Genomic DNA, 16,670 nt, shown 5'->3' with positions numbered 1-16,670 from the left:
AATGGAAGAAGTCGGATAATAACCACGCCCAGCTCCCATACAAAGGTTATGTTGAAAATCACTAAAAGTGCGTTAACCGACTAACAAAAAACGTCAGGAACACTAAATTTTACGGAAGAAATGTCAGAAGTCGCATCCAGGCTTTCTTTAAAAATTGAAAATGGGCGTGGCGTCGCCCACTTATGGATCAAAAACCATATCTCAGGAAGTACTCTACCGATTTCAATTAAATTCGGTATACAATATTTTCTTAACACCCTGATGACATGTACCAAATATGGGTGAAATCGGTTAACAACCACGCCTGAAATCTCGATTATCACTTTATCATGCGAGAGCATAAAATGTTCGGTGACACCCGAACTTAGCCCTTCCTTACTTGTTTTCATATACATTTTTGAATAAATTTGTAGTAAAATTAATATATCCTTATATGACATAAAACATTCAATTTCTAAGTATACTTCTCTCAAAAGAATGTGTCAGTACTTTGGATATTAATACTTTAGTTTACACAGAATTCTACATTTCTAGAAACAGTTAGGGGATGGAACCCTATTGAAATAATTGTCTAAAAATTTACTCTTTGGTGAAACAAAAGTTCATTCATGTGAAATCTTGGATTTATTAATAGAAAAAAGAAAAAAAAGTAGACATGGTAGAATCAAAAACCTTGAAAACTGAGGCATCAATTCGGAACTGCTTTTACTTTATCGGCGCTAAAGTTGTTGTATTTAATTTCGGGGTCAGATAGAAAATCGTTGGAATTCGTTTAAGCTTTGTGAACACATGGGCTTCGCAGCAACTCGTTATTCAGTCAAATGAACCCAGATGACTCAAAAGAGTAAGAGTGCGGTTCTTGCTTTCAGCAGGTTGTGTGGCCTTTTCGCACCCATGATGGGAATCCTTCGAAGAACAATTGCCATAATTGCTTAGAAGCTTACGAGTTACAATTATACTTAATACTAGCTTTTATAATTTTGTCCTCATAACTATAACTATCCAGGTGAACTACTAGCTTCTTAGCAGAGTTGCGTTGGGAAACAGGAGAATTGTCAGTAAGTTAACTGAAAGTCCAATTTCTGAAGTATCTTGAAAACTCAAAGATCTGGTTTAATTAGAACTTTTTAACAAGGATTTAAGAGCTATAAAAATATGGCTTTCAGACAGCAATGGATGGTCACTTTCGCAAAAGGAAGCAAGGAAAAACTTATTTTGGGCACGTCCATTACGTTCAGAGTAACTCTTTAGCAAGCCACAGTATTTATTTCATCCGACAAAGATTGAATTGGGTACTGGTATCGAATAAAGTAGGTATAAGCTTTCTTTAGTGAGACAGATGGCGATCTTGTGATAATCTGGGAATATGTATGAACTAATATTTCACTGAATTTAGTATCAAGGGACTTGAGGTTTCACTAGATTTCTGTAATAATCTAAGTAATATATAAGCTGCAAAGATTTAGGAGGATGAGAAGCTGAATTATGTATTTTATGGTGCTATATGGCGTATATTTGTTATATGTGGTATATTTGATAGAGAACTATCTGATTCTACGTGGCGTATGAGCAACATATAACATTCAATATTAGTGTTTGCTGGAAATATTCTGCTTTCATAGTGAGTTCTCGATATTTAGTTAGTTGAATGGTAAATTTCTTCATAAAATTAATTTAGTGCAATTTTAATATTTATATTTTGAAGTCGTCGTTAATATAGTGAATATAATTGTCTCTATTGGCCCTGGTAGAATTGTAATAAGCTTGTAAAATATTTGGAATTTCGAGTGAATTTTGAATTCTGACTTGTAAAAGTAAATTATTTGAATTTTGAATGTTCGCTATTGCTGAGTTTTTCTTTTGTCCGCGTTGTGTGCTTGGAAATATTTTTCGATAACCCTTATAAATAAAAAATAGAAATTAAATAGATCAGTGTTTTTTTTTCTTGACTAAAGTGCATTATTCCTTTATTCTGCTATAAATGTTTGACTAATTGATTATTCAATTTTCAGCACTTAGAAAACCGTTAAGCTTTTTATTCCCGCTTCTAAACTACTATTTGCTTTTCAAAAATTTACGCGCACCAATATTGTTTACTACGCTTGCTTCGCCAATCGGGTTTGCTAATCAAATATTGATTTTTGAATCATCAAACGGCGTGTATATACATAAACCATACATATGTATGTACACAAATGTACATATGTATTGGTTATTCCACTTTGACCAACAGTTCGCTGAAATTTTAATGAATACATTTTCGCAATTTCAGCGAATTACTGCTGGACTTAACGCAATCAAGGAGCATAACGCCACCCCTCTTAGCCTGCAGCCAGTCAGTCACGCAGCTGCACGAAAAGCGCACACAGCTTTCACGGCGTTGCCAGCTGATGCAGCGCTAACCGAATTTACTGCCGCGCTGCTATTTGATGTCTGCTGCGCGAAAGCACATTGCTGGATATAAGGTTTTGTTTCTGTGTGTGTGCTAGTATGTACATATGTATGTGTGTGTGTGTGAGTTTGCGAGCGCGCGTCATTTTATTGCAACTTCATTGCACTTTGACAGTTGACATATTTTTAATCTATTTATGCAAGCAGCAAGCGAATAAGCCACGTCACTACAGTTGCGGCAACATAGCACGCATAAGCTAAGCAAACACACAGACAAGCACACAGATACAGCGTATTTATGTAAGAGTTTGCTTGGGCGTTTCATAAATATTTTTATGGCGAGTTTGTGTTGCTATGTGTCTATATATATATATATATATATTTATGCATCAATGTTTGTATATTTGTACTTACTCCAACCTGGCGCCGGCACGATTAAACCGGATATCATCTCCTCGCTCATTACGGGCGGATCTGATGGTGGCGGTGGACAAACCAATGAATCAATCATGTCATCAGTGACGCGCATAATGCCAACTAGATCTGGTGGCTCAGTGCGTGATGAGCTGAAAAATTACAAAAATTGCAGAGTATTAAAAAAGAGAGGAAATGACGACTTTAAAAGAGTTTAATGTGCGGTAGTAGATATTATTTCTATATAGAGTGCGATTGAGTATACATATATGTATATAAGCGATTGAGTTGATGGATGTTAGATGGGCGAGAATGGTACTTGATGTGTTGGAGAGGCATGGAGTTAATAATATATGATTAGTTGTAGTGATTTTCTTCGGGTAATTATTTATAAATATTTTCCAAAGCGTGAGTTACTCATACGCCCTGCATTACCATCAAAGTATCTAGTGAGTGCAGCATCGGTAGGGCAGAGCGTATGAGTGATATACACAAGTAGGGCATTTAACCAATGCTAGAATATTGAGTAGAGGAGTGCGTATGAATAACACACAATTGATACTCGAATGTGAAATTACTTATACGCTTGGCATTACGATAACAGCATTGATTGGAGTACAGGTAGTTGTACTTGGCGTATGAGTAACATACATTTTCGGGTGTTTACACTTTCATAGTGCAATAGAATGCTAATGGGCAGTCCAGCGCGTATAAGTAACAAAAATTTGGTATTCGAATGTAATATCAGTCATACTACACGAAGTGTTTCCTAAAGTAAAAAGATATGAGGTCGTCGTATATATTATAAGGCTCTTGTAAACGATACAGATAACAATTTTTTTGGAATTTAGAAATGAGTCGGCGTATCTGTAACATAGCAAAAATATATAAGAAATAATATAAAAATATTAAAATAATAATAAAAATAAATGAACAAATTAGTAATTATGTTCATTGCGCATTACTCAATTTAAATTAATCTTTTAAAGTTAATCCAAAGTACAAACGATATTTTCTAACCACACAAGCAGAACTATTTTTATATGTTCCGTAAAATTGTCGGCATTTTGTGATGGATCCCATCGTAAATGATTTAACGAAAGGGCCTTAGACATTATATTTTCTTAATCCAAACATTTTTCTAAATTAAAACAGCTTTGAAATTTTAATTTTGTCAAAATATTCTGAATATACATATGTATGTATAAGTAATATTTTTTATTCGAAATATCTTATTAATAATTTACTTTAGAAAACTATTTACGTCAAATTACTTGTTTAATTTTGGAAAAATTACTGACTTAAATAAATATACTACGATTTCGGTAAATTATAGTGTTTTTTGTATAGATTTTAGAGCAACTAAGTTTTTTAACTCTTAGGCTTGACATTTTGAGCTCAACAGTGAAAAAAATAATTATTTAAAAAAAATTTCGAAGTACTTTTGTATACATAATTTTAACAGTGCAAATAGATTTATAAATTTTAATTGAAAAAAATTAAAAAAAATTAAAATAAAATTAATTAATTAATTTTAAAATTTTAATAGAAAAAAAAAATAAAATTGGAATATGAACAAATATTTTTTTCTTTAAGGTTTTAAAGATTTTAAACAAAGCATGATTCAATTATGACATTATTAAATTATGAATTTATGTATAAAATTGTATGTATTATTCGTTTTTATCACAACTGGATATACGTAACCGTGGCAATCCTGTCAAAGAAATAGAAACAATGAATTCTGGTTTATACCGCTTGAAGTATATAAGTTCATATTTTTATTACAAGTTTACTATACATATTTGTAAATAAATATTTTTTATACAAGAATTTTAAATATTACACATTTTCTATAAGTATAAAACAAAAAACTATAACGGAATGTCGGAATTTCTGAATTTATCAGATTTTTAACTCAATTGCCTTGTGTCACTGTGTCGGTTACAATTAATATAAGTACAAAAAGTAAGTTAATTTAAAAAGCAAAGCGTCAACTGAAGTTATGCAGAAAAACTTAAAATACAATTTCAAATTGCAAATGCTTCAATTAAGTTTGTTGCGTCCAATAAATTACTTCCGAATACTTGCATAAAAAGGGGCAGAAAAAGAGCGAACGGACAAAAATATGTAGCTGGAAAAAGCAGTAGCTGATTTCCATTTTAAAATAGTTTTCTTGTTCAATTTGCATCATATTTTGCGGAATATTAACTTTTTTTTTGCATATCATGTACTTTAATTACAGCGCCAGCGAGTGGTTTGTTGAGAAGAAATACACAAGCTTGTTGGTGTAAAAAAAAAAAAAACAGTAATCCATTGGCTTTAACGCGGCGAGCTTATGTGTGTAATTAGTTAACAAATTCTGGCAAAATGAAAGAAAAAAAAAGAGTGTGGGGGTGTTATAAAAGTGTGGTGGAAATATTAATTTTTATACTTTAATCTTAGTATGGATTCAAAAGCGTTAATGCTGAGTGTGTCCTGAAAGGCTATATGACCTTTGATGGTGTGTGTTACTATGGCCTAACTTAGATTTTTCTAAATTAGTTTTTGTAATTTTCATTTTTTAAATCGCTAAATTTGACGCATTTTATAAAAGTTTATGGAAGAACACTATATTCTATGCGAAAGCCGAACTTTCTCTACATTTAAAGCAAAGTTAAACATTTTTCTACTTCTTGTTAACTACTACTCATTTCTTAAATTACTGGGGTAAACTTTTGACTTTTCCCTCCCTGAAGGCACTCCCGTACACCTACTTAACAGTTGTCAATACCCTATTTATCGAAAGCTTGTCAATGTATATGGGATGTAGCCATGAGCTTGTGAAGTTGCTGTTTGCATTATAAGAAAAGCTATGCACTTTTATAGACGTAAAACTGGGTTAATTAATAACAAAGAGATACATACTATATACATATAAGTATGTAATAGTACCTTACTTAACTTAAAACTTCGCTGACTTAGCTGTAGAGTTCACTTGATAGGTTTGTTATGAGATTATCGTATATTAGGGTGTCTACTATTTCGTTAGTTGATTCTTTTTTTGTATTGTTTACCACACTCAATTTTCAGGTTTTTAGTTGAAATTATTAATTTTACTGAACGCGTGTCGCCAAATATTTTTTTTAACGCTTGCCTTGCTTTTTTTTTGTATTTGCGAGGCATACAAACTTACAAATTTGAAAAAATTATAGTCTACTAATAATCTATGTTCTAATTCTAATATTAATTTTAATTTCTCTTTTTCATAAAACCATTAGTTTGAAAGTTATGCGCAGTGAAATTTATGCATTCATCCACGTTATTTATCAATTTCGTGTTGCTCATACGACATGGTGTATCTTTATAAAGTCTAATAGTTGCTATAGCCGTATAACCTTAACAGCGTATAACTCCTCTAATGCAAAAATCAATACAACTTGTTTCAACATTTTTTTATTATAATCATTTTTTTTAAGTTTTAGATTTATTTTTTAATGCAAGCCTTCAAAAAATCATGGAAAATTTTTGGAGCGAAAACTAAAACTCCTTACTCTTAAGTTCAGAAAAAAAGAAAAACTCTACTTCAAAAATAACTAACACCCTAACGACACATATTATTGTAAATTATGCACCGTTTGTTGTCCTAAATACCCGCAAGCACTACCAACTTGACATATATATATTCTCTGAGTTATTGTTAGGGAAACACTGACTCACAACTTCAAGAAATGCAAGAACTGATGAAAGTTGTTTTTAAATAAGTAAACTTAAAGTTTACATAAGTTAATTGAGAACGAGATGAAACAAATGAGAAAAACATATATGTCAATAAAAGAATGATGTGACTTTTGTGGAAAGAGTTCACTTTTGTTTTCTTTAGAAAATGGAGTCAATTCTTTTGTCATATCTTAGCCGTTATAATTTCATCATGATATACATTTATGTAAGAATACTCAATTATGTGATAAAGAAAATGAAATAACTAGTCAAATCTTAATAAACTGTTGGTCATATTTTGCAATGAAAATTATTTTTTAAACTAAAAAAAAAACTGTATAAATTACTCCGTTGTTAACTGTGGCACGATGCAAAATGCCTTGAACACTGAAACTTTTGTATATGCATATGTGTATAAATGATTTATTAAAAATCTTCCATACCATGTCAAAAAATGTAATATTTAACTTTTACTCAAATTAGAAATTTATTAAAAAATACGAACAGGTGGCAACCTTAAAGAATTTGTATTCTGCGAAACTGTTAAAATTTCCTTGTTTTGGAATCGAAATGGTACGCTTACTTTATTAATTTTATAAAATTACAAAATTTAAAACNTGTTAAAATTTCCTTGTTTTGGAATCGAAATGGTACGCTTACTTTATTAATTTTATAAAATTACAAAATTTAAAACAGGTGGCAACCTTAAAAAAATTGAAAATATATATTGCGAAATTGTTAAAATTTCTTTGTTTTGGAATCGAAATGGTACGCTTACTTTATTAATTTTATAAAATTACAAAATTTCAAACAGGTGATAACCTTAAAACATTCGAAAATATATTTTGCGAAATTGTTAAAACTGCTTTGATTTGGAATCGATATAGTATATTGATTTCATTAATTTTATAACATTTCAAACATGTGGCAACCTTAAAAAATTTGTAAATATATGTATTCTGCGGAACTGTTAAAACCGTTTTGATTTGGAATCGAAATGGTGCATTGATTTTATAAATTTTATAAATTTCCAAAATTAAATCTTGGCAATCTTGTCCAAGAAAATAAGTGTGACTTTGTAGTTTTTTTAATTTTTTTTTTGATATCGATGTTTTTATTGACTCTCCTTCGCTCATGCACTTCTGCCACACAGCTATTATAAGACCAATTCTGTTCTACGGTGCAGTTATACGGTGGACAGGCGTACGAAAATCCCCCTACCGGAAGTGAATGGAAACGGTTCATAGGCTGTGCAGAACTTGAGCTTCCAGAATAATTCCAATGGCGACTCTTGAACTGGTAGTAAACCTGCCATTTATAGACCTTTTCGCTGAAAACTATGCAGTAAGAATTTACACTTAGAACCTTCCTGCATAACTCGGTGGCTTATGGCGGTTGTGCAAACACTGACTGACATCACTTTTCAACTGGGAAAGGCGGTTTAAAGCAAACATAGAAAATGATGGCAGGCTTAAAGATACTTTATCTACGCGCCACAGTCTAAACATTTATACTTACGGCTCGAAAATCAACGATGGAGTTGATGCGGGAAGATACTGTCCAGAGTTAGGCATAAGGCAGACTTGTAAGTTGTCGAACCACTGCAATATATTCCAAGCAGACGACTTTGCTATTGCGATAGCAGTGGAGCTGGTCTCTAATGCAAAAGCAGGCAATTCCAGAGTCAACATAGAGGCAGACAGCTAACAGCAATCAAGGCAGTAACCTCGTATCTCGTATCGACCAGAAGTGTCTTGCGAAGCATGGCAGCAGTGGAAAGTGTTGCCAAAGGAACTTCACTTCTTCTGGGTGCCTGGCCACAAAGACATCGTTTGCAATGAAATAGTAGACAAGATTGCCAAGAATGCAGTACAGTTAAGAACCGAAAATGTGATAAAAATTGGGAAACCCACGCATTGTCTATACGACGACCTGGACCAAAGCATGGTAAAGAAAATCAGAACCTGATGGAATGAGCTACCTGGGTTCAAAACTATAAAAGTCATGTGCAAAACGCAGGAGAGGACGTATGCAAATTTTTATTGGCACTTGATAGAAGAAACTGTAGGAACATGATCGGAATATTAATTAATCAATGTCTGGTGGCGACACATACGCAATAAGGGGCTGGTAACATTTTTTGTGCACTTGTCCCACATTGGCAAGACTACGCTGTATACATCGATACGGTCCCAATAACGTAAAAAAATTTTAAACTACATCCAACTATAATATTACAACCATTCTTGCAACTGAAATTCAATATTTGGATTGAGGAGAACGCAATTTCCAACTACTCTATTACAATAAATTTCTAATATTTCATATAACAGTTATGTAACTATGGTAAATAGTAGCAATTAGCAGCAGTATCAGCTGTAAGCTAAGCGAATCAAAACAGTAAAAATAATAATGCGCAAATCGTAAGTGCGTCAAATCATGTCAAAACTCGACAAACAATTATTGCCATCACATATGTTGCTGTTTAGGATAGAGGTGACATTTGCAATGTAGAGAGTGTGCAATTGACATTAATAAAACCTGCTGATGAGTAAATATTGAAGAAAGAAGGTTATACTTATATAAAATTTACCCGATTCATATTTCGCGCTATGAAAATGAATCATATTTTAAGTCCCTAACCTCGTTCCAAAATATAGATAGTTGGGCACATTACATTAATTATCGTGTCTCGATAATCGCCCATCGCTAATATTTTTATCTGTTCATTGCGCTGACAGCTGCGTTTGCTGCTTATGCCAGTACAATTGGGTGTTACGTGCATAATATTGTGTCCTCGCGTTGCATGTGTTGGTCACGTGGCAAAACAAATGCTCGCAATGAACAATACTAAACTCCAGCACTAGAGTAGCGTAATGCGTAAATACAAAATTTACATTAAAAATTGCCAACGTTGGCGGTGGCGCTGGCGGCCGAAACGAAAGCAAATAACGCAATGCAATTGTCGAAATGAAATTGCCGCACAGTGTGGTGAGTTCAAGTAATTTGTGAACAAAATTATTTTTATTTATTGAATACTTTTTGATTGGTTGCTGAGCTGAAGCTGTGCTATGTCATTTTTAGACTCCAAATCCTTATTTACTTAATACGTTTCTCAAGAATTCTTTATACTCTAAACACCTCTTTGCACTTGTCCTTTCTTCATGATATTCTTTAATAATTAGTTGACATGGAAAACATGATACAACTCTGGTAGAATGATGCATGTCTTTATTTCGTTGGACCTTGAATTGATATAAATTTTCGTTTAATTTATATCTGGACTTCATCAGTGGCCTCGACCAAACTTCGGACAGAAAGTTTCTCATTAATAATATGATTTTTGCTTATTTAAAAGCGCGTAAAGTGCAATTTTCGAGCAAGAATTATTGGATTTATTATAACCGCGAACTCAACTTATATAACGGAATCAGCCTGAGATATAAGTATCTAGAATTAAATGCTTGCCCTTTATACATCTTTCTGATACGACTTCCTTGTGGCTCTTCTACTTTTTTTAACGTGCCTCGGGAGTCATTATCCAATTAGTTGTCTAACTTAGTTCTGCCTGGATAAAAATAGATTTTTATGAATATTTCTCGTTTGTAGCCCTTGTAGGCCCAACATTAACTATAGGATAATATTCGACCGAATAGACCGGAGTCGTTTGTAGCAACTCGGACTGACGTATGGAACGACTTTGCGCCTTTTACGTTTTAGGTCTTAAATTGCAAGCGTACGAAATACAGCTTGTGCAAGAACCGAAGCCTCTCGATCGCTTCGCTCTATGGGCTTTTGAAAAGTTCAAAGAAATTCCGACATTTTTGTTCAGCGATGAGGACCATTTCTGGCTCAATGGGTTTGTAAACAAGCTAAATTGCCGCATTTGAGACGAAAGGCAACCTGAAGGGATTCAAGAGCTGCCATTTCATTCAGAAATAAACAACATTTTGGTGTGATTTGTGGGCTGTTGGGATCATATCACATCAATCAATGGATTTACTGAAGGAATACTTCTTGGTGAGTAGATAATGTCATGTTTTGAGCCAGTAGAATTGCCACCAAGATCATGTGATATCACATTGTTAAAGTTTTTCATGTGGGTATATGTAAAGTCTAAAGTGTGTGCGGAAATCTCGTTTCGATTCAAGCCTTGGAGCAAAACATCAGACGTGTCATTCGCCAGTTACCAGTCGAAATGATCGAACGAGTCATTGAAAATGGAACTCAGAGGATGGGCCATCTTAGAAGTAGCCGCAGCCAACACTTGAAGGAGATAAATTTTAAAAAATAAATTCCAAATAATGTTCCTTCGAATGACAGTAAACATTTCCAAAAAAAGTAGGGTATCTCGAAAGGGACCACTCTTTTTTTTGCTAAGTCATGACCGCTCAGGTGGATGTTATCGTCAATTAAGGAATAAATTTTAATATTTCTGAAGAATAAACTAGATACGTGGGTGATGTGACTGCGGACGAAAATAACTTCCTTCAACCGTTAGTGACTTGTTACCGATTTTATTCACTCAAGTACGTCTAAGCTAGGCGATTTCACCCTGGCTACATTCATATACAAACATCTTATAGAAGTTTTATAACTACTTGAATATAAAATTTATCGACGGCAGGCTTAAAGGTACATTAATCGGCTACACTCAATCAATTCTGCCATTATGTGTGCAATTACAGCTTTATAACACTTTTTAGTGTATCCAAAACTACGGTGCATAGGTAGTTGGCGTACTCTTTCGCCCACAAACTCATTCGCGGGCGTTTCCTGTCATTGAATTTTGATATGTTTTATGCGGCCACGATGTTGCACGCGGGATTTCAGCGTCGACGTAATCAACTCATTATGGCAATGGTCCGCTTTATGCAAAACCGCAGTTTGCAATATTCAACACTTAATTTTCCCATCCGCTGGCGTGCATTGTGCAAGTGTTTGTGTTTTTGACATCAATGGAGGACACAGCGACCCATTTGAATGTGTGTGTGTGTGTGTAATTGTGTGCGTTGGAATTTTGTTTGTAAAGTGGCGCGATTTGCGGCTTTTCATATGCACCTCTGCCGTTGGCACTAACCGAAGCTGATAATTACACTGATGTCTATTGCATTGACATTTATGGCAGAAATGAAAATGAGAATAAAAATCAGCTATTTTATTTTTGTGTAATCGTAAAATGGGTATACTTACGCAGCAGTTACGAAATAGAGTCATGAAAGTATAAAGCGAATTGGATTTAAGGTAAATAAATTACTTGCTGCAGTTTTCAAATGGGCGCTTTTGGAAAAAAACGAGTCTTTAAATTGTCACATAGCCCGTTTTTCCTCATTCTGTCTTGTTGGAAGATTTTCGCATAACCCAAAAATTTTATCTATGTCAAATGTTTTGAAGATATCTTTTTGAAGTAAAAAATAAATCCTTACAAGAGCTCATAATTTTTCTGCCAGTTTATCAATCGGTTAACTGGAAAATCGTGAGACTGCAAGTCAAGTATTGTCAGGTGGTTGTACACTTCGCAGACTTCGGTAAGACTTCAACTATCGAAACTGTGAAAACTCACCTGCATCTGCGGGTGGGGTGCCATGCACTCATGTCTGACGATGGCACTGGAAGTCATGCTGGATCTCACACCGCATCACCTATTAAACGGTCAGGTTACCATACACACACTGCTCCAAATGACAGCAGAAGGGTTTGGCAGACATAAAGTAAACTCTTTGCAGCGTATGAAAGACTGAATTGGCAAAATACCGTTCGTTACCAAAAGTGTAAAATTCACTAAGAAGTTAAAGGTTACCCTCAACAGTAACCCGTATCGCTCGATTTCGCTCTCGAGCTACTGCTCGGGGATAGTACAATCAAAAGGTAAACTGAGGGCTCGAAAACGTCGAAGGGAATTGGCGAAGGAGTCGCAGAATCACGTACTAAACTCTCCATGCCTATGGCTAGTTTTCGAGTGTATTCCAAGCAGTGGTTTTTGCTATAAGTAGATAGAGTTAAACCTACAACTTACAATATTGCAATGAATGGTACTAGCTGCACTCAAAGCGATCTATGCATACCACATGAAGCCGCTATTGGTGCAGGAGTGTATAGAACGTCTGAATAGTCTATCAGATCGTAACCAGGTGAACCTTATATGGGTGCCCGGTCAGAAAGGTACAGCGGGGAATGAACTGGCTGATAGGCACGACAGCTCCGTAGCATCCACCAATATGGTCGGACCGGATCCTTTGATTGCAGTTGGTTCCTACACCATAAAGGAGCTGCTCCGAAAGAATAAAGGAGTGGATGGGGAGGGTTATTTGTAACAACTCCATGTAGTGCACTATGCCAAATTACTAATGAGTGGTTACAACCTTAAAAGGTTTAAATATGTAATCAATCACATGTGATCCCAAGAGAAAAACTCAGGCTACTTGTCGTCTCCCACACTGGTCAATGCAAGCGCAAGAATCACTTATATAACTTCTTTTGCGAATTGCCGGTCTGCGACATGGAGCTTGAAACTCCAGAACACTGGCCAATTGACTGCACAGCAGTCCATATTGGAGTTTATCAACATGCTGGATCTACATCAGTGCATCGTTTTGACTTAGAGAAGGGGACAATAGACCTTAGATCGACATTTATTTATTTGATCCGATTGCGGTGATTGTGACTGTTGTACGGTTTCTTGACTAAACAGTAAGTGGAAAAACTTCAGAGCGATCTCTCAGAAACTAAGGGATTTGTTAGCTTATATATAGATATGTGGACATATAGACAGACGGATATGGAATCTCGAACGGTTCCTTCTGCGTATTACAAAATTAATGGATTGACGAGGACCTAGGGACATATAAAATTACTTATAGTACATATATGTTAATAATATGGTCTTATGTAAAAGCTGAAAAAATCGGTGCACTACCTTTTCATAATCGGCAGAATTTTTATCGTTTATGTCTTTAAGACATAATGTACCCAAGAACCCATATACTAGACATATTTTTATTTTGGTCCTTCCAGTTGCTTTTATGTTGAATATATCAGTTGGTGTATGAGATTTTTTCATAAAATGATAATAATGTCTTGAGGTTCTAAACATTCACAGGTACATCCTAGTTTTATTAATTTCCCTAGACACCATTTTCGGGTTCATATCATGGATAAGTGATTCTTTGCTGAAATGTCGGAAATTTTATTCCATATACTAGATATACCGATATTTGCTATTCTACTGAATTCTATACGAAAATGTGTGACTTCATCTACTTCTTCTTCTTAATAAATTAGGTAACCATATTTTTTCATACCCAAATTTTTAGACTTACTCCACGATGCATATGCCATCAGTTAATTTCAATTTCTACGATTTGCAATATTTCATTTAATTACCCGAGATACTTCAAGCGAATATTAACAAAAACTAATCGCTATAATATTTTGTAGCTCCACATTTAAATACATGTATATAACAGCACTTAACCTTGCCAAACACGTGTATTGGTTGCTCATTAATTTATAGTTCGCCCAAATTTCGGCATTCGTTTCGTCGCCGTCTTCGCGACTTGGCGCTCATATGAGAACGGCATACTTAAGAAATCGCATGCACAATTAATAGGAATTTCATGAGTTCCACCCATACGCACATACACTCAAGTGAACATACACATACACTCAGGAGCACATACTCACATACACTCCGGGTCATACGCATACACACAAGCCGAAAGCGTGGAACTTATTAATCAATGGCAACTAGAAAACACTTAAGTGACTCGCAAGTAGCAACCCAATTACACATAGTTCGGGCACAAGGGAGCAATAAAAGCTGAGCAACGGTAATTGTGGGACTTAGCAACTCATAACTCGTATGAGTTTGGTGTATAAAAAGTCCATAGTGAATTGTAGCGAACATGCCCACAAGTGGTTGTGTTTGGAATTGTTCAACAGGCGCAGGAACATGTGGCGGCACTTGAGGCGGTTTGTATGTGAAAAATATAAGAGAGCACGGAAATATTTGTTGTGTGCTAAGTTGCTAATAATTTTCAATCGCTATGGATATTATTGCATTTTTCTGGTGATTATTTTGGCATTGAAAGAAATATGGATTTATAAACGATTGCAAAAAGAAAATGAATAAACGTTTGTGTGGCTTTAACATTTCTACTCTCTAAATGATTTAGAGTGGTGAAACGAACAGCAACTGGTATAACTCACCTAAAGTGGTATAATATAATTGTGTGCTATATAAAATTACGAATAACCAAGAAGTGATTGTAACAATCTAATTTTGTACTAACTTACTATCCTAAGTTCAGTCCAACTGGATTAGGGAGCAGGGTTTAAGCATAGTGATCGGAGTAATGGCGATTCCAAAGCAGTTTATAAGAATGTATATAACTCCTTTAAAGCAAGGGTCTAAGACACATTTTTAGCAGACACTTCTCATTTCAAAAAGTCTGACACTAGATTTTAATTATAAATTATTTTTGTTTATGTAAGTAATATTTTAAAATGTGGTGAGATATTTTGAATTGGTATGACACATTTTTGTAGAACTTAGAAGTAATTAGTCCACTGGATTAGAGTATGACATTTCGTTGTGGTAGATGAAAATCTGGGTCAACACCAAGCGGTAATTGCATTCTCAGTCTTCGACATCTCCACTCGATATGAGTAGACATATGTAGCTATTTCATAAGACAGAAGATTCAGTTATCTGAACAAATTTGATCCGGACTGGATCTGGATTAAATTGGACTTTAGATTTTGAGTTTGATTACACTGGACTTTTATCCGAGAATCTTTTTTTTTTTGTTCGTGTGAAGTTGTATGTCAATTAGAGCATGTTCGGCAATGGTTTGTTTCTGGCACGAAGGATTTTTTTGGCGGCTTTTACCATGAAAAAATTTATTAACGACATCGAGAATCGTTTCGAACAATTTAGTTTTTCACGAGCACCAGCTTGTGAAACGCATAAAGCAATCAGCGAAAGTTGTGAAATCAATGAAACATTGCACAGGCGAGTCATCCATCCACCGCTGTTAATGACCATTAGATCGAAAAAGTTAAGCAAACAATGTTTGAAAATTCTCATGTTGGCATCGGAAAGATAGTAGAGGATCTCAATATCTCCTAGCATGACAATGTGTGACTCGCAGCAAAACACCTGAACCTTTTGTTAAAATAGCGTCGATAGAGGTCGCAAAACATATGTTTGACAATTTTTCAGAGGTTTGTTCATTTACCAAGTGCATGATTACTGGTCACGATATGTAGTTCTATGAATATGTTGTCAAAACTTTGCAACAACCTAACCAATAGGGCTACAAAACTGAGTCGTAACCGAAAAAATTAAAATCTGCTGAAGACCGAGAGCTATCATAACCGACGTCTTAAACAATTATATAGAAAATTGGTTAAAGCGTTGGCATATTTTTGTTGGCTAGGCAGACTAGAAGACAAAGGGAGATTGAAGGTGATAAAAAGGTTAGTAATAAAATATATACAAATTTAGTCTTTTTGTCAGTCCGGGTCAAATTAGTTTAGTTTACGAAAGGAAATGATCAACGAACCGAAATTAATTTTTGAAGACCAATAAATTGATATTGAATTCCAGCAAAGTTCTGTTATATTGGCGACATTTCACCGACGTTCACGCAATTTACCCTTTTTCTTCATTGTCTCGATTCCAAAACAGATTTACTACTGGGAACTAAAAGTAAGGGAAATTTGTTTATAAAACATAAACTCTTTATTTGTTTTTTTTTCAAAGCAATTGGATCCCCTTCAAAGTAATCCCACTCCATCACACTGACCAAAATTAGGCGAGGTTGTGGGGCGAAATGAGTAGTGTGTTTGGCCAAAATGTAGCGAAGAGTCTAAACAGTATATTATGATCGAACCAAGAGTTGTTCGCCGATCAAGACGAATAGATTATATATAATACATTACACTTAAATAATATTCTCTGTTGATAGTATGGATCGACGGAAGGAATTCGAAGTCCACCACATCACCTCAACTTACTTTTTGATCACAGTAGTGGGTGCGAAGGGACCGGCGAGATGTGATAGATACCGAGAACTGAAGAGGGAAGCGAGACTCATTTACAGATAAATAAGTAAAGAAGGTCTAAGTTCGGGTGTCACCGAACATTTTATACTCTCGCATGA

At 34.7% G+C, this 16,670-nt stretch overlaps 1 protein-coding gene across 1 annotated transcript in view; it reads right to left on the bottom strand.

The window, feature by feature from the left end:
- LOC108967119 (protein still life, isoforms C/SIF type 2) overlaps window positions 1–16,670 on the bottom strand; it is a gene marked incomplete at its 3' end in the record, with an annotated part of 282,692 nt that overhangs the window by 72,974 nt on the left and 193,048 nt on the right. Inside the window, 1 exon segment of the mRNA XM_018930366.1 lies at window positions 2,806–2,957. Within this exon segment, the coding sequence (XP_018785911.1) occupies window positions 2,806–2,957 (152 nt within the window).

This window comes from Bactrocera latifrons, unplaced genomic scaffold (genome assembly GCF_001853355.1).
Source record: "Bactrocera latifrons isolate USDA-ARS-PBARC rearing strain unplaced genomic scaffold, ASM185335v1 scaffold_178, whole genome shotgun sequence".
Lineage (NCBI taxonomy): Eukaryota > Metazoa > Arthropoda > Insecta > Diptera > Tephritidae > Bactrocera > Bactrocera latifrons.
Note: the sequence above shows the minus strand (reverse complement) of the source record. Positions and strands in the feature narration are given on the sequence as shown.